Genomic DNA, 18,582 nt, shown 5'->3' on the forward strand with positions numbered 1-18,582 from the left:
GGACTGATGCGCTTAACTTCATCACTTGGCACCGCTTCTATTAGAGTTATAAATAGATCCACCGGCAACACTGGCGCAGGGGTTTTGTGAGCACAGGCACCCTCTGTCCCGTACCGTGAGGGCACGACACTGTTCCCGTTCAGTTATTTATGAAAGAACACGCTGCTTCGGAAAACCTGAATGGTGGGATAAATAATCAAAGAGTCGCTGAGCATTGTGTTTGACAGGAGGGCCGTCCTTCCTTTTCCCTTTGGGGCATGGCATATTGCAGCTCAGCTCCGCGTGTCATGACAGGGCGAGCGGCTCGGGTATGGCTGCTGTCACTCTGCTCCAAGGTGTCCCGTTCTACCTTGTCACTGGCAGTGCAGAGTTACACACACACGGACACACACAGACACCCCTTTAAGTCCACTTCCGCCACTTCTCCTGGATGCAGGAAATCCTCGGCGCACCCCTGGCGACTGCAGCCAGTGTCACAGCCCTGCGGTGTGCGCGCATGTGGGTTTATTGTGCTGCTTCCCGCGCGTGCTGCAGCAGGACTCGGCGTGACAGCCTGAGTCAGTGGCGTGGCCCTGAGTAAGGATGTGAAAGTGTGTCACTGGGCTAGCTTGCGAGAGCGCAGCCGAACGCCGTCCTCCAGCTCCTCCAGCTGAGGTTTACAATGCTTAATTAAACACTTTATTTCAAGTGGCACGCCGTTGGATTTGCTCAAGTCTCTGGCCGACCGCACATAAATCATCAGCATCATCATCATCGCCATCACCATCAACGTCGTCCTCGGCGGGCGGCTGTCGGCCTCACGGCCCGCGGAGTATTTTACAATTTGCGAGATGATTGCGGATGTCAGCTCTTCTAATGGACGGCGCTCGGCGCGTCAGTTGAAAGCTGTTCATCAAGAGCTCAACGCGCATCCGTCCCGTGTGAGCGATTCATCACCCAAAGATTATCCTCTGACTCTGCAGCAAACTTTTACATGTGATTGTTGCGATAAAGCGTAGGTCTTCAACGGGGGGCCCGCGACCATTAGGGGGTCGCAAAATCTTTGGTTGATTAGACATTTTTTATATTTTTTTTTATTGCACCACACAATTTTTACACATTAACATGAATCTAACATATTTTAGTAAAGGAATAAGGAGTCTCTTTATATTGAATGCAAAATGCATTAAATGGCACTATCCCGAGTTTAATATACAACACATATAGTAGGTAGGGGGTCCCTACTTAATCGCTCCATCAGTTTGGGGATCCTTGGCCTGATAGCCATTGAAGTTGGTGAAAATTTAGCACGAAATTACAACCAAAGGGTCGACTGAGGCAATGTAAATAAGTCGAGTCGAGTTAGGTTATTTAATTCACTCTCCGTCCATACTGTGGAGTGAATTTCTTCAGGCTTCACAGTATGTGTTAAAACTCGTATTAGACAGCTGCATCACCACCAGGGCTCGGATAATTCCCTCCACTTACTGTACATTAAAATAAAGTCCTTCTAATTCCCTTGTTTTCCTGCGAGCTTCCACAGAATAATGAAACAAATTATTCCATAAAAATGAGGTCACTGCAAACCGCGTCGCTGTTATCGGAGCGGCTGTAGCGCGAATGTAAACACAGAGTTTGTTACCTCCTGCCCTCTGCTCTCCTTCTGGCCGAGGGGGGAGTCCTTGTGTGGGGCAGTTGTTATGATGGGAAGTGTAGTGTTACTGTTTGGGCTTTTGGTGATATCTGAGCCACAGTGTTTGAAGTGAGGTCCACTGAGTGGAAGTGCCCCTCCAGATCACTGGTCAGATGACTTCCAGTATGCTGCGGATTAGAGCCAGTTGATGTGGCAGGTGCGGGGATTGGGGGGTGGGGGGTGTAGAGGGTATTGGGGGCAGGAGGGGGGTCTATTGGAGCAAGTGTTTGCAGCAGGAATCGATGTAGCGATGATGTTACAAACCCTCGCGGGCCATCTTTTTCTGTTTTATGAACTCTTGTCAATGAAGTCGGGGGAAATTCTTCTTCTTTATATTCCAGTTGGTGTTTTTAGGCATTTGCCTTTTCTTATTGTTTTATTTTTATTATCACATAAGCGGGAACAGTTCCAATCAGGCTAGAAATATTGTCAATGTAAATAGAAATAATGACAATGGAAACCTGCTGCGAACCACTGTCCTTTACTTAAATCCAGAACAGAGGAATCTTCCCTAATAAGATGAGATAAGATACTCCTTTAATTATCCCACGATTGGAGTTTACAACTGGACGTCTGGTGAAGGATATCGCTAAGTGCTTTCCCAGAATTCGCAGTTTGAGGCCTTTTGATAAACAGCACGACGTGTGGTCCAGATTTCAATCTTGTGTTTCTGTCAGCCAAAACTGAGACGCTGTTTATTCGCGCGCCGGGCATGTTTGCTGGATCTGAATTGGATTTTTATGCGATGTTAACGTAAACAGTGACCATTAGCCTTGGCTTATGTGTGGCGGACTTGCGCGGGGTGGGTGGGGGGGGGCCATGTTTGACCGGGTGCTTGCGCAGGTGTGTGTTTGTGTGATGACATTTCCACAGAGGGCCGGGGCAAGGTTTATCAATCATAAACACGAGCCGATGGATCCCATTACCCCGTGGAGATATGTGTGTTTACTCAGCAGTGTGAAGAGCAAAGACACACAGGAGGGAGAGCCGGACACATGTGTGCGGGGTTATCAAGGACTCTGGGGCTGAAATGTATCTTATTTATGTAAAAATGACTAGCGCTTGGCATCTAAATCTTATTTAAGCATCGCTGTCTTCACTACAAATAGACTGACTGGCAGGAATAAGAGAAGCCTGGGGGCTTAGTTTGAGGCAGCCTCCTTCTCAGCCTTTTTGCAAGGAAATAATTGGAATTCCTGTTACTTAACATGACTAATGAGTTGAACAAGGGGATGGAATAGAAAAGAGGAGGACTGTGTCATTAATTTCTTTCTGTTTGTCTTTTTTCTCGTGTAGTTTTTGGGTCTAAATCATTTTCACATATTCAGGAATACCTTCCTGGCTTTCACCCCGCAACGTATTTAGCGCGTTGCAGCTTCTTTTTGTTATAAGATGGCCTCAGATAGCTGCGTTTGGCAGAAATCTTATCTTTCCCTGGCCAGACGCCCCTTGATTTTATTAATGCCCTCATCAGGAAGTGGAGCCCAGAGTTTCTCTTTACTAACAAACAAATTAGCCTTTGTATTCGAGTGGCTCCACCCCTCCTCCCTCTCTCCGCGGCTGCTGGAGAAGCTGGGAGAAAATTCTCAATGAAACAAAGAAGACATGCAGCTCGATGGCTCACAAGTGGAGCCCAGGGGCATTGGTGTTGATTGGAGAAAGCAAATACTATATTCTGCTGGAGTAATTGTTTCCGTTCTAAATTTGGAGAAGCGAAACACCCCGGCAGGAGCAAATATAGCCCATTCACTCCCATAAACAATGCGGCTTCTATTTTTGAGAGAATAGCTTGAAGAAAGCACATCGAACATGGTCCTTTTTTTTTTTTTTTCTTTCGTTCACCACTGAAGTGCTGAGTTAATTTACTTGTGGAAAAATTTCCAGAGAATGTATTGTCGAATGTACGTCAAACACGGGTCACAAATGCTAGAAATCTACAGCCACTTGGTTGTGCAGGGTTTTTTCTTTTTTCTTTTTCTTTTTTTTTTTTGTTGGGACAGGAAACAATTTAGCTCTTTGCATTATCCCTTTAGACGCTGTTTGGACAGGGTTTAAAGACGCTTCTGTGTTTGTCTCACTGGACGGACTCGCTCTCCACGTCGCCGTCCTAAGCCTTTGTAAGAACATAACAGGTTTAAACCAAGGAGCTCAAATGTCAAGGCATTTCCTGTGCCAAGCGTTAAACCTTATTTTAATATGCAACCGTTCAGCTACATTATCCGCCAGTTCTTTTAATTATATAAACCGTATATTGTCTTGTAAATATTTAACATGCAATATGTTAGGATTAAGGGGGTTTTATCGAGTGTTACAGATGAGCTATTCAGCTCTTTGGCTCAAGCGTGGTTTCCCAGCATCTGACGCGTGTGGAGTAGCTCAAATAGCCTGTAAAAGTTTCCTTATTTTATTTTGGTTAAAGTCAGCTAATTAAAGTTACAGGAATCATATAAATAAAATATTGAATTGAATGAATGGGAAGCTAAAAATAATAAATAGTTAAAGTAGCTAAGGGAAATGTATGAAGAAATTAATGTAGAAATTGGTTAAGTACGTAATACCAAAGTATTGGATAAATTTATGGTAAATGTTGGACTAGATTTAACGGAAAACCGGCTATAAAAGCTAAGCCGAGTGTTTAAAATATGTAGCTAAAAGTAACTAAATTAAAAATGTGTAAAGGAAAATTTACACCTAAAATGTTAAATATCCACTGAGTGCATTCAGGTTTAATAACATTAGAAGGAATTATCTACTGTCACAGCAAGACTGTTAACCTGGTAATTGTAAATGTTTGTGCATTTAAAAAAAAAAAAAAAAAAACCCTTCTTGTGTTTGGAGATTGAATGGTAGCCACAAATATTAATGCCAGAAACATTCCTGCATCAAGCTGCGCCTTCACTGGAATGTGTTGTATATTATTGGTCAAGTAATGTAGGTTTTGCTTATTTCCACTATATTATTGTTATTATTATTATTGTTATTATTAGACCAAGGTTTACAGTGCGTTCTTAAAGAAAACATTTGTTAACGTCAAGGAAAATTCCCCAACCCTAAGTTGATGTCAGGTTTTTGCGCATGACTTGCCCGGTTGTTGGCGTCCTACGTGTCACAAGCACTTAAAATGTCACAGTTTTGTCTTTTGCAATTTGAGCAAATACTGATATTTTAAGATTAATGCTCTGCTCCCCAGATCTTTTCCGTTTGTTGTACTGAAAATGGCCGTGAAAACGCAGTCTGGAGAGTCTGGAGTCTCGACTGTAAGAGGGTCTTGGTCCGCTGCTTTTTTTAAAAAATAATTTTTGTTGGTCCTTGGGGCAGCTGGAAAACCTGAACATAAAAGCCAAAATAGTGGCCAAAACAGTTTGAAACATTATTGCTTGTGGCCTGTTACTGTTTGCGTGAGAATGCATTTTTTCGTATGTTTAAAAGTTACATAATGTAGTAGTCGAAAGGCGCAATTAGTGGGAGAGTTGAGTGTCATCAATAATAAATGCTGTCTCTCTCTCTGTTGTTAATCTTTGAGTGTCGGTGCGTGCGTGCGTGCGTGCGTGCGTGCGTGCGTGCGTGCGTGCGTGCGTGCGTGCGTGTGTGTGTGTGTGGTATCAGAGGACGCTCCAGGCCCTGTGGTTTCAAGTGTTGTTTTCCGAGCACAGGGAATTGGCTTATTTAAGCACTGGGGTTATCTGAGGTGACAGACAAAACAGTTGTATCTACATGTTGTGCGCCTCGATGTGAGTCTAATAAAGCGATTTCTCCAGTCACCTCCGCTAAAAGTGTCTCCACCTCGGCTGATAATCCCTCCGTCTTGTTAACAATAAAAATAACTATGTGAGAGAACGCTGAGAACGAACGAACTTATACAGTAACTTGATGTCCTAGCACTAACTGCACACAGCGTCTTCCCCTCAGAGCTCCGTGTTATTTGCATTTATGACACACTGCCAGAGTTGTTCCAGCCTTACCGTCTTGGCTGCTGCTGCTGAATATGTAGCGTTGCTAGATTCCCCACCAAACACTTGTCCTACGTTCGTCTTGGATTGAAATTTAAAGCGGTGTCTTTTCCACCGACAATGGCATCTTCATCACGTGTGCCCTCTCTCTCTCTCTGTGTCTTCCAGCCTGCGGCCCGAGCATCGACATCCGAAATGACATCAGTGAATTCAAGCGGCTTGAGAACTGCACGGTGGTGGAGGGCTACCTGCAGATCCTCCTCATCAACGACAAGAACAACATCCACCAGGAGGACCTGCGCTCCCTCAGCTTCCCCAAGCTGACCATGATCACCGACTACCTGCTGCTGTTCCGCGTCGCCGGCCTGGACAGCCTCAGCGTGCTCTTCCCCAACCTGAGCGTCATCCGCGGGCGCAACCTCTTCTACAATTACGCCCTGGTGATCTACGAGATGCCCAGCCTGAAGGACATCGGCCTATACAACCTGAGGAACATCACGCGAGGCGCCGTGCGGATCGAGAAGAACGCCGAGCTCTGCTACCTGGACTCGGTGGACTGGTCTCTCATTATGGATGCCGGCTTGAACAGCGTTATCAGTTGGAATAAGAAGTCTAAGGAGTGTGACGATGTCTGCCCCGGCATCATGGAGCATAACCCGCTTTGTCAGAAGACGCAACTCAATGACAACAACAACTACCGCTGCTGGACCTCCAACCATTGCCAGAAAGGTATCTTGAAGTCTTATACAGTATTTTGTGCGTTGACAAATAAATGGAGACAACGCTTCGAATGTGACGTCCGCTAAGTTAAGTTTAATCCCAGGCCGTGTTTTGTGCGATGTTTAGCTACACAAGTAGAGTAAATGCAGATGTGGCTTTGATCTAGGTCGGTGGTTTCCAGCCTCGCAAACATTCTGAAAATTGTGCATTTCTTCGCCGGCGAACAAATCCCATGAATCTACGCAGTGTTTTCCCTTCATTTCCGTCAGGCAGCAGGATTGTCCATGGGCCAGTGCAAACATTTCCTCTCTGTTCATTATAGAGAACCTTGTCTTTAGATCAGGCTATTTGTGGAGTGAAGGATGGCTGCAATATAGAGCACCAGGCATTAGAAAGGCATACTCAGTTGCTCTGCCAAGAAATGAGGTAGTCTACCTGTCTGGACCATGTCAGCTAAATATTTGCCTGAGGGACATTTTGCAATTTATGAAAAGGGGTATATTGAGAAATTTGGAGGAGGGTCATCCTTGTTTATCTTTGCCCCGGCAGCAGGGTCATGTAGTTTCTTCTTAAAAAGTTCAGGGCAGGGTCATAAGATATATATTAAATTCCTTTCAGTCTGCCCGTTTGGTTTAATTCACTCGCGTGTTTGATGCAGTGGGGTCGTCTCAGTCATTTGTAGAGTACTTAAGGTGAATGTGGCAAGGTTTTCGCAAGATTTCAGAGTGAAGAGACACTTTGTGCTTTAAGATCAGAAACTGGGACAACTGTATAAGGCATTTATAATGTTCTGCAGCGCGTTCTGACACAAGGAGCCAAAGCGGAGCTGTTGATGAGGCTCCTGGTAGAAATGTTATGTGGCTTCCTGGCACAAACCAACCATTCTTCTTATTGTGGTGTCATATGAAGTTTCTCGATTGCGTTTCTGTCCGCGCAGCTGTGTTGAACATGGCAAGGTTTCTGTTGTGTCTTTGGGCCACCAGTGCATTGATTTGAATTTTACTCCCAAGATTTTTAAGGTTTCATGGGTCATGAATATTTATTTAGTCAGGTTCACATGTATTAGTCTTAAAATACAATATGATATTCTTTCACACACGTGGCAGTCAAACAACTGCTTTGATTTCACAATGTTTCTACATGGAAAAAAATCCCAAAAATGGCTAAAAGGGGCATATTTATGATGGCTTCTCTTACCATTCTCGTTCGCTGCCTTTCTTCTTGTAGTTAGTAGATAAAATTGTAATTTATATACATCCTTGTTTACTTGTTTTTGCAAGGACCGAAGAGAATTGGACTGGGAACGACTCAAAATAGCCGTTCTGTGCCGTAGCTCAGAGATGTGATATAGAATATATATTTTCCCACGTAACGATGGGAAAATGTTCATCCAGCCCCGTTTTATTGTAGACCTGTGTGCGACTCCCAGGCCCCACCCTTCCCTCTCTCTTCAGGGACCCTCGAAACAAATGGTGGAAAACAAGCTTGCGTCCTTTCCCTGGTGACCACGTCTGTGTCTTCAGAAAAGCTATGCTGTTTATTGTTTGTCTCTCTTGTTTTTTCCTCGCGGGGCTCGCTGCACATTGTTCTGTTCAATTGCTGGATTCCGTGTACAATTGCAATATGATTTAAAAACAACACATCGCGTTCCTGAATGTGCATATTTGCAAGGCAGGCTACATTGTGGAAGGTGCAATTGCCTCCGATGACCTTTTTCTCGTTCCCCACAGTCGAAAGCTGGCGCTGGGGTTTTGTGGTGAAACTCTGTGTTCTCACACGTCGGACGTGAGAGGGCGGAGCACTGTTTGAGCCTGTTCGCTTCTCTCGGGGTAGATAAAATGGGTTTTATTCGTCACATGCACAGTTGTACATAGTACAATGCACAGTGAAATGTATTGTTGTATCTGCAGCCAGTAGTAAAAAAAAAAAAAAAAAAGTGCTATCGTAGGAACAGTAATAATTTCACACAGCACACAATGTAAAAAAAAAATATAGGTATCAATGTATACCTGAGAAAAATAAAGTGAAATAAAATATCAACTGTTAACTTAAAGACGGTAGCTCGTATGTACGTGAATTTACAATATTTTAAAGCAGCTGTGTGAATAAAGTGCAATAATGCAGTGGTACTTAGGTCCAGTTAAGGCTCAGAGTTGAGCGGACAGGTGACATGGGGATAATAACTATCCTTCAGCCTTTCGGTCTTTGCCCTGCCCCGGCCACGATGCCACCGGGGAGAAGACAGAGTGTCCTGGACCACCCTCTTGAGGACCAGGAAATAACGCCTGGTGCAGTTTCCCATCCAGGTGGTGACTCTCCCATACAAGACGCTCTCTGTTGTGCAGGTGTAAAAGTTCGTGAGCACCTTGAGAGGGAGCTGAAAGTAAATGCATTGATCCAGAGGGCCTCCAGATAAAGATTTCAGAGAGCTACACATTAAAAAACTAAACAAAAAATGAGTTGCAGAAGCAATAGCAGGACAGGGTGAAGCTACAGCGGATCGGTGGTGTCTTCTTTTAATATTCTAGGCTTTATGCCTGGCTTTGTTTTTTAAAGGTTTGATGTGTCTCCTTCTTCCTGCTTAAGATTCCTCTCTCCTCCCTCCACCCCTCTGCATAATTGCCTTGTTTTTCTCCAGTACAGATGTTCCTTCAAGGGCATGCAGTGGTTTTCTAGTCAATACGGCCTGGTCTCCTCTTTAATTACACTACATGGGGAGGGAGTGCTGTCTGCTGTGCTTTAGCCTCTGGGCCTTCCAGTTCTTCACAGAGCAAGAAAAAAAAAAAAAAAAAAAACTCCTTTTTCCACATGTTTGTCCACTCACCAGATACTGTTTCCCACAACAGTTTGGGGTGTATTAAATGGATCAGCCTTCACAGAGGGGAACGTTAACATGATACGGGACATAATAAGCCAGGTTAATGTCGCTCTTATGGCTGGATAGAAGTGGGTGGGAGTGACCGTGGAGGGAAGTGCAGATTGGAGCAGAGATTCTGGGTGCTTTTTAGTGGCAGGCAGTGATGCGTAGAGAGGCCCTTACTGAGGAGCCGTACGCCAGAGGAGGGGCACTGAGGGGAAATGTCAGACAAATGTCAAGTATACAAGCTCAACAGCAAGCTCTTGCTGAAGGGCAGTGCTCAGAGTGTTGAAAAAGGCCCGTCCCTCCACTTGTTTTTTTGTTCCTCCTCCTCCTCCTCCTCCAGCCCCCCCATGCTTCCTCGTATATCCTTCCCTGCAGTTGCTTTCCCCTCGTCCTACATGCTCTCTGCTCATTTCTTTCTCACTGGCCTCCTGTAACTCACGCAGCCTTGGCCTCATCTCTAATTGTCCTTGTCAGTTTTTCTGCTGGTGTTTCCTCTTCTGTTTTCACCTCACTCCTTTCGGCAGGGCTTATCAGGGGCTGTTAACAGCTCCGGCTGTCAGATATCTCTCCACTGTTTACTTGTCAGAGACATTCTCTCGCTCACGCAGCGGTCACAAGCAACCAGCTTGTTTGGCCGGGCCCCGGATCCTCTGACATTACACACTGTTTGAGTTATGGGGGATCCCGTGACTTAAAAAGACGCCTGGCCCGCTTCGAGCAGCCTCGCTCGGGTCTCCGTGCCCTCTGCCGCTGGACCCGAGCCAAAACCAGATAGGCGAGATTCTGTTACAATTAGGCAGATGAGCAGGAAAGTACGCTGCCGTGCGTATGGCCAAACCGAGGGCAGGTTAGTCTTCATAGCTCCACAGGGAGGCACACACTCTCTGACTCACTGGTTCTCACATAGCTCACATGTCCTCTTTATGTGATGGCATATTCACCTTCGGTATTCTAAGCCCTCACCTCGTCGAGCTTCCTGATTTGAAGGAACAACACGTCCACGGCGTTTATTTTCATAGCCGCTGATACATGTCGTAAGTCAAGTGTACCTGTGAAGGTTTGACAATCCATGCATACCAAAGCTAAACGGATTGGTAGAACGCATGGTGAGAATCCAACCTAAGTGGACTTGCTGTCTTTTTGCACCGCAGACAGTTTTGTTAGTCGGTCTTGTGTCCCGGCACTGAACCCAGATTTAGATGATGCAGCTGTGGTAGGGGCAAGTTCTAACAGGTCGACTAAAAAAAACAAAAAACGCGTATTACTCTTATCGAAAGAAAAACGTAATAAGTTTTGCTTTTGCTAAATCTCATGGAAACACATCAATCAAAAAGTGATTTAGTCACGCATCTATAGCTTCTGACTTTCTCCTCATACCTGTGACAGTTGCTTCCAGCTCCATCGACACCTACGTAAGCAATAAATGTTAAAAGCCTCGTAATATGAACATAAACCAGCTGAACATCAAACATTACAAAAAAGGGAGTAAAGAGTAAATTTCCAAGAAAAAGCCACGTTAAAGTATTATGTTTTAAAGCTCGACGGTTACTTGGTAACCGTTTAAAGAGAGATTTCTTCATTTCAGTTGTCATTTGCGCCGCCTTCCTTCCTCGCCGTTCCGTTCCGATTAATTTAGTTGAAGTTCATTGACGAGATAATTTAAATTAATAAGAAATAAAACGGCAGATTAATCCTTCAGTTTTCCTGAGAGGCTTTTGCTAATTGATTTCTGAAGCCACCACATAGATCAAACTTCTTCTTGTCAAGATTGGTCGGGCTGTGGAGACATTATACTCCCATCGCGGCGCCTGCGAGCGAGATTTATTGATATTTACACGGAAGGAGTGTATGTTAATTTGTAGGAAAATGAGCCCGTCCCTTTTGGGCATATGAAAAAGAAAGCTGTGCTGGCTTAGATTTGCGTTGCAGTTTAAAAGGGGATAAAGATGGAGGAAATACGCAGCGTGGACTGACTACGTGTGCAGGACTGTAGAGAGGCTACTCGTGTCTTCTTTGAAGTGAGGACTTTTATTGGTGTGTGTGGTCTATTCAGCGTTCGTCTGGGGTTTGTTTTGTGCCAAGGTGGGCAACAGACGATCGTGTCCAGCCTCTTTTGTTTAACCAACAATCAACAACAGACACCAGGAAGCCTTTAAATATTTAATGGCTTTTCTGGAGCTTATCAAAGTCTTGCGGTTATAGGGACAGGAAACAGAAAAGGGCTCGAATTCCAGCCTTGAGAGTCCAGTGCTTTCCTGGGGGCACACTCAGCACCATGACTCAGTGCCCATACATCCGCTCTTTCCGCTGGCCATGAAGCACTCGTCTGCTCCATTTTGTGCAAAGCGTTAGCAGAGCGCCAGAGTCGGTGCCAAAGAGATGTTGCTCTCGTTGATCAGACTCGTTCCCTCCTGCCCTCCCACCGCCTCCGGACTAACGGCGAAACGATCACGTCCGTCGTGTTATTTGCTGCCACGGTTCATTGGCTGTGTCCACAGCTATTGAACAGGACTGTTGGTGTTCACCTGGTGCTAACCAGTGGGCAACTTCAGGGCGACGTAAACAACACGTGAGGACGGAGTCGTCCCGCTTGGCTCGCACTGCGTGCATGTGCATGTCCTCGCCTCTGTTATTTCCCGCGAGGACCAGAGGCTATTGATTCACAGCGTTCGAACTCCACGTGGTCTCATTGAAATAAATACATTAGAGAGCGGACAAAGGTCTCTTCACGCCATCCCTTCGTTCTCTTTGTGTTCTCGGATGTTTATGTGCCTTTAAAGAGGGGTCCAAGGGAGAGGGAAGCAAAGGCTGGATGTAGAAAGGCTTTAGCGTGAGTGTAAATGTAAAGAATGACTTTTCTCGTCGTTCCCTTTACTGCTTCTCATTCATTTGTAGTCGCAGAAACTGGATAGTTATATTTTCGTGAATACTGGTAGCAAATTGTAGCTAAATAATTACTATTTGGTTATTTTCTTGTAGAGATATATGATAGATATAACAACCATGTTCCATGGTTGTCTGAAAATACTAATCCACATTATCCAACACAATGTTTCTGTCTTCTTCCATTTAAATCCTAACACCCACCCTCCCTCGTTCCCCTTCCTTCTCCCGCCCTTTGCCACATTTTCTCCCATCTAGGTCACATTCATAAATGTAATGGAGGTGGGTGGTGGGTGGTGTTGATGGTGGTGGTGGTGGGGGGATTCTGTTAGCAGCTGATGTTAGTGCATTCACCCAAAACAGAGCCCTTCTTCACCGAGTACCCAGAACCTGAGCCCTATTAAAGCGAGGGGAAAACTCAGTTTGGTTACAAATACTTCTTCTGCTCAATTGGTTTTATTGGTTGCCGTTGGACTTCTGAGAAGCCTGGGGTGTGATTGGTCAGAAAGGAATTCTCTTTGCCTCACACTCGAATGTGCTTTGAGTTTCTTGCAAACACATAATGGTAACATATTATATTTGCCCCACCGCTTGAGCAGAGCGCGGTGAAAAGCCACAGACACGTGTCGACTGCCATTACTGACTTTTAACGTCAACAACGGCGTCTTTCTCGGTAGCTATAAATTACAATATTCGATGGCACGTTTGCGAAGTTTTGCAAAGTCACGATGGCACGGTTATACAGTGTGTCATTGTCCATGTATGAACAGCGGGGCTTATTGTCCATTGATGCTCGGCCCTGTGAGTTTATCCGACTCCTGTCCTCTGTGGCCTACAAAGGTCTCCTCTCAAAGCACTCGAAGATTGGCCTCTTTTCCAAGGTTTCCTCTCATAGACTTGATTGACCAAAATAGGACCTGTGTGTCATGCTGCTCGCCTCCAAAGAGACGCACTGACACACTTGCGCTCACATCCAAACGCGCAGGCACTCACACAGATGTCCGCTCTGTCCGCTCACGTGCCATCCCTCTTGACATATTTTCCTCGACTTGTGCCCAGGTTGCACGGGGCCCAGTGTGACTGTGCCTGCTGTGTTCGTCTCCGTACGTGCGAATGTATGTGATCTCGTGCAAGTGTCGGCCCAGTGTGTAATGTGTTTCCAGCCTGTTTGATGCATGTTTGAGCCACCCAGTGCCTCTGGTGATAGGCCGCCTGCTGCTTTTTGGCTGTGCAGGCTCGGAAGCTGTGACTCATCCTTTACTCTCACCGCTCATTCATAAATCTGCATGAATACTATGACTTCCGTTGGGCCCCCCCCCCCCCCACCCCTCGGCTCTGTGGTAGGTTCCCCTCAGTCCTGCTCTAAATGGCAGGAAGGATGAGGGCTATCGGCGCCTCGTAGTGACGCCTTTCAAAGAGGTGAGACAGACGAGTCCCCGCTCCCGCCGGCCTCCCTGCCCGCCCGCCCTCGGTGCCTCTTCTACGCCTCTCTTTCCCTCTCCGTCACCGCTCAATCCCCCCATATAGCTCGGGCCAGAGCAGCCTTTTACTCGCTGCTCGGCTGTCTTGGCAGCGGCTCCCGGGAGATAATGTGCCATGCCTGCAAGTAAGCCGTGAGAGCACGGGTTAATTCCGCAGCGGAAAAAAGAAATCTCCTGCTGACAAATCTCTCCTGCAGAGGTGAGGATGTACGCTGGCATGCTGCAGAGAGAGCAGAGTATCCTGCTTTGCCAGAATAGTTAGGTGGGTTCACCGAGGTCACAGGAACACTGCTCCTCTATTTTCTTCCCGTTATGCGTGTGGTAAGGAGATGCTAGGGGGATCTGAAGCACTCCGTCTACCTTTCCCTCCACACATGGCTGAAATGTGTTCCTTTGAAATCCGCTCCCCGAGGCCACGTGCAGATGTGCGATGTGTCGTGTTTTAAAGCCTTGCGACCGCCTGGCTTCCTAATAAAATGGCCCACGAGGTAGGCTGCCCGTAAAGTGCGAGTAGGGCCAAATCTTACATCAACCATGCAGGAGTTATTCTCCTAAAGAACAATTACTGTATCTCGCAGCAGCTTAGATGAATCATCTAAGGGGCGTGTTTGTGTCCTCCGTGTGCACACTATCTATAAAAGAGATATCAAGCAGGCCTCGGCATGCCGGCAGGGTTTTGCTGTCTGTTCTGTTTTGGAGCATGTGCACAAAGAGGAGATGAAAGGACATCATGAAATTACAAAGGGAACCTCATGAATTACACAGCTAGATGAAATGCCTGTGACAACCACACACTTCCCCTCAAACCTTTTATTCAAGTTCCCTTTATGCCGGCGCGAGGATTGGCGTTATGTTAGCTCTAAACAAAGATCGTCAGTTTCCCGTCTAGCGTTCAGTGTCTGCGATCTGTAAAGCAGTCCCACTTGTCTAACGTCTGCATCCTGCAAATGACCTTGACCCTGTCTGGCGCCTCCTCCTCCTCTCCTTCGCTTGTTTGGGTGGGATCCCCGGGGCCCAGGGCAGTTGTCAGCACGCAGCCTAATGGGCACAGGTGGCTGGGGCTCCTCTGCTTTCTCCAGCCCTCTTGGCATGGCTCTCTTGGCAGACCGGCGGCTCCTTGGCCCGTAGCCTCAATGGACCACTCCAACACAGTAATCACCAGTTGGTGCTTTGTTAGCGTCGGGGTGGCCCAGGATGAATTATTGCTCTCCGCTTTGAAATATGGCTCCTCCTTTACAGGAGTCCAGCGGTGTGTAAAGTGCCGATCGGAATTCTTCCGTGTGTTTCCTCCCGTCGGTGTGGTCGCGATTTCATTCACGACGACTGTCGACGTGATGACATGTTGCCGGGGCAGTTCTGGTCCGCTCATCGTTGGCAACAGCGGAGCAAAGTCCGACAAGAAGCGGGGCGGGTGGGAGTATGGTGGTGGGGGGGCTTTGGATGAGTAAAAACTGTACAGCTGTATTGCACCGTGCAACAGTCAGACAGCGGCTTGTTACTGTGTCAGATAAATATAGAGGTCTCTGGAGCTCCCCGCTGCAGCTCTATCTCTTGACTGCTGCTGCTGGAAGGGAGGGAAAGGCCTCATCACCTGGGAGCTGCCACTATCCTCATTCATCCTCGCTAAATTGGCTTTAGATGCGCAGGACATTAAAGATTATTGGGACTGCGCTGTGGCAGTCAGGGTGCGGTGAGGTGACAAGACAATTTTGTCCATAGCCCCACAGGGAAGCCTGCATGACAGCATAGCTCTGACCCATAATAAGATCACCAGAGGGATTTGTCATTTTGGCGAGTGATGGGCCTTGGCAAAGGATAATTTTGAACTTGTAAAACCATGAACCAAATCACATTCTCTCCTCCCTCCAACGGAGCGGTGGCACAATGCGGCAGAATCTGGTCACGCTAAACCAAAAAACGAACTCTATGCCCTACGACATAGGCCAACAGATACTGCAGGGGGGTCGTAAAATCTTTGATTGATAAGACATGTATTTATATATATTTATTTATTTTTTTAATTTTTCCCCATAAATTAAAATGTATTCAAATACACACACACATATTTGAACCTTTGTGTTATTTGAATAGCTTAATATTGAATGCAATTTGATAACAATACTGTATGTTTATGAACAGCACTAAGCTGAGTTTAATATACGGCACATATAGTAGGTAGGGGGTCCCTACTTAATCTCCCCATCAGTTTGGGCTGAAAAATGTTGAAGCCCCCTGCCCTACAAGATAGGTGAAATCTTTTTTTTTTTTTTTTTTTTTTTGGTAAGGCACGAACATTTACTCGAGACCTTGAAAGAGCGCTTTCTCTAAACACTCCCAGCTTTTGTCCACTTATTTTTTTTTCTCGACATTTTTTAACTGCATCTTAAAGTCTTTATCATCAGATCTTTATGTTAACATATAAACTCTGTAGCTGGTGTAATTACATCCATGTGACTTAAAGACTTGTTGTTCTTTGTGGCTTGAAGGTACAGTTTGGCTGCTGTTTCCGTTAAATAGCCCCGAGACACCGGAGCGACTTCTGTGTGTTGTGCCGTGTCAGAGGGGTGTGGGTTAGTTGTTGGTTTTAATCAGTTTGAATGTGTTTAATGTTCCCAACAATCCTATGGATTTACCTTGTTAAAAGTGTGGGCTGCTGACCAACTGCCTGCGCAATGTGCGTTTTTGTGTGTGTGTGTGTGTGTGTGTGTGTGTGTGTGTGTGTGTGTGTGTGTGTGTGTGTGTGTGTGTGTGTGTGTGTGTGCGTGTGTGTGTGTGCGTGTGTGTGTGTGTGCGCGCGCGCGCATGTTTTTCGATACTCTGCATCCTCCCATGTCTGCTGATGGAGCAGGAAGGACGGCTTGATGGGGGTCGAGGAGGAGGTGCATTAGCACTCCTTTCATCTGTTCCATCCCTCTTGTGTCTGACGAGAGCGCGTTTGTTGATAAGCGTCCAGCGCGCCTTTGAAGTCCCAGTCTGGACTCGTCCCCGTATATCCGTCCAACGCCGCCGCTGCTCCCCCACCACCCCACGCACTCCCATTAGTACATCAATTGCAGAGACTGTGCTTGCGGGGCTTGTTTGCACTTCAGTGTGAATCAGGAACCGTCTCTCCCCCGTGGCCCGCTGATAAACATGACAGACACTAGCCTGCAGTCTGTATCTAAATCATCACCGTTTCCATTCATATTTCATTACTCACACTCATTTGCTCTGCGTCTGCCAGCCCACGCTGTGTTTGTTAGCTTGCTTCACGTTTTCGTTCTGCTATCCAAGCGTGATGACTTGACTTTGAATCAAAAATAATTTTTTTTTTTTTTTTTTGCCATGACAAGTAAAAAAAAAAAAACCCTCGGGGGCAGTTACGGAGTTGTGGTCTGTGTCTCAGTCATTCCCAGAAGTGAGACACTGTTTTGTCCTATATGTACTGTTGTTAGCACCTTTCCAGGCCAGGCGTGTACTTGCTTGTAAGAAGCTTGTTGCTGCATTCCACCTACCTCCCTGCATAATATATGGTATTATCTTCCAACCCCTTTTCTTTTTTTCTTTTTTCTCCCCCCTCCTTCCTCTGCCTGTGTGTGAGGTAATGATGCTCATGTTTAGGAAAATCCCTCTGACTTTGTCCTGCTTTCACGGTCTCTTGTTGTTTTTTTAATGCTAGAAGCTACAGTACACACAAAAATACCTGTTTTTCAGTGGCCAGAAATGTAGCTTTAGCGTGATAGAGCCACATTAGTGTTGTTCTTCCTGTAAATGGTGATAGATCCTGCATTAAACCAACTGTTTTTCATCTGTCACAGTTATCAACACGTATAACAAGTGTGCTTGATTCTGTTGTTTTGTGCTTGATCCGCATTTCTGTTGCCGTTAAACCTTTTTTACTGTATCTTTTATTTTCTTTACAAGGTGTAGAGGTTTTTTTTTTATTTATTCCTGTGCCTCCTTTACAATCTTTTCAACCAGTGGCTTGTTAAGAAATATCTGATGTTTAACTCTTTTTGTTTTTTTTCTTTTTAAGAGCTCAAACACGAATGACTGTTTTTATTTTTTTTACCATGCTGGCACAGCCTTCAACGAATGGCAACGTTTTCTTAACAAGTGCTCGGCAAGTGTGTCTGTATGGATACAGTAGAGTATAGAGCACACTATCATGTGTGTGATGATAATTTAATTGTTTTAAATATGCAAAATTGATCATCTTCGAGACAGAGCACAGTTTTGTTTAGACTTGAATAGATAATATATATATATGGAGGTTTTTTTCCTCATTTTGTATAGGCTACACATCATAAATGTATTTTTACATAAAGCTGATGCAGGTTGTGTTTGGAAAATGGCACTATTTCTGTTTTTCTGCCAACTCCTTTTCCTGCCGGATTAGTAGTATCACAGAGCCGGATATTATCACATCGTTCCTCCCATATGTTCACGCCTTCACCAGCGATTCAGTTCGTTGGGACCAGACAAATGAGTTACTATATAAAAAAAAAAAATTATTAAATGATTCCGTAAATAAAAAAAAGACATCACTGTCCAGTTTCAGGCTGCAGCAGCACCAAACTTTTGACATGTCCTCAGTTCTGTCATCTGTTTGCGCTAAATCTGATCTCGTTCGGAGCTTAGTGCAGGGTCCACTGAAATTAAATCGACTGACTCTCAAATGGCCGTGGCTGGCTTTCCTGACACAGAGAGCGAGCGCGATAGAAAGAGAGCGTTTTAATTGGCGTCTCTTTCTGAAAGCTCTTGATCATGCAAATTAGATTTTTTTTTTCTCGCATGTTATGTGAGGAGTCTATCCATATTCTACTGTCAACCTCACACGACCTCAGCCTGCGTCTGCTCCCGACGCATTTTGACCGCGTATTAATATCATCCGACTGACCTTGTCTTGCGCTCCATTCACGCCGCATCGCAGCACATTAGCCCCGCCGTGATTTGTGTATGTAAATATCAAAGGAGGCTGTTAGTTCACGGCTTGAACGTACGTGCTCTGCCCAGTGTGCTCTCGGGCGCTGC

At 45.7% G+C, this 18,582-nt stretch overlaps 1 protein-coding gene across 1 annotated transcript in view; it reads left to right on the forward strand.

The window, feature by feature from the left end:
- igf1ra (insulin-like growth factor 1a receptor) overlaps positions 1-18,582 on the forward strand; it is a 70,639-nt gene that overhangs the window by 4,027 nt on the left and 48,030 nt on the right. Inside the window, exon 2 of the mRNA XM_047595452.1 lies at positions 5,791-6,351. Coding sequence (XP_047451408.1) covers positions 5,791-6,351 — 561 coding nt within the window. The remainder of the gene's footprint in view (positions 1-5,790; positions 6,352-18,582) is intronic.

The sequence above is a fragment of the Mugil cephalus genome, chromosome 10, assembly GCF_022458985.1.
Source record: "Mugil cephalus isolate CIBA_MC_2020 chromosome 10, CIBA_Mcephalus_1.1, whole genome shotgun sequence".
Taxonomy (NCBI): domain Eukaryota; kingdom Metazoa; phylum Chordata; class Actinopteri; order Mugiliformes; family Mugilidae; genus Mugil; species Mugil cephalus.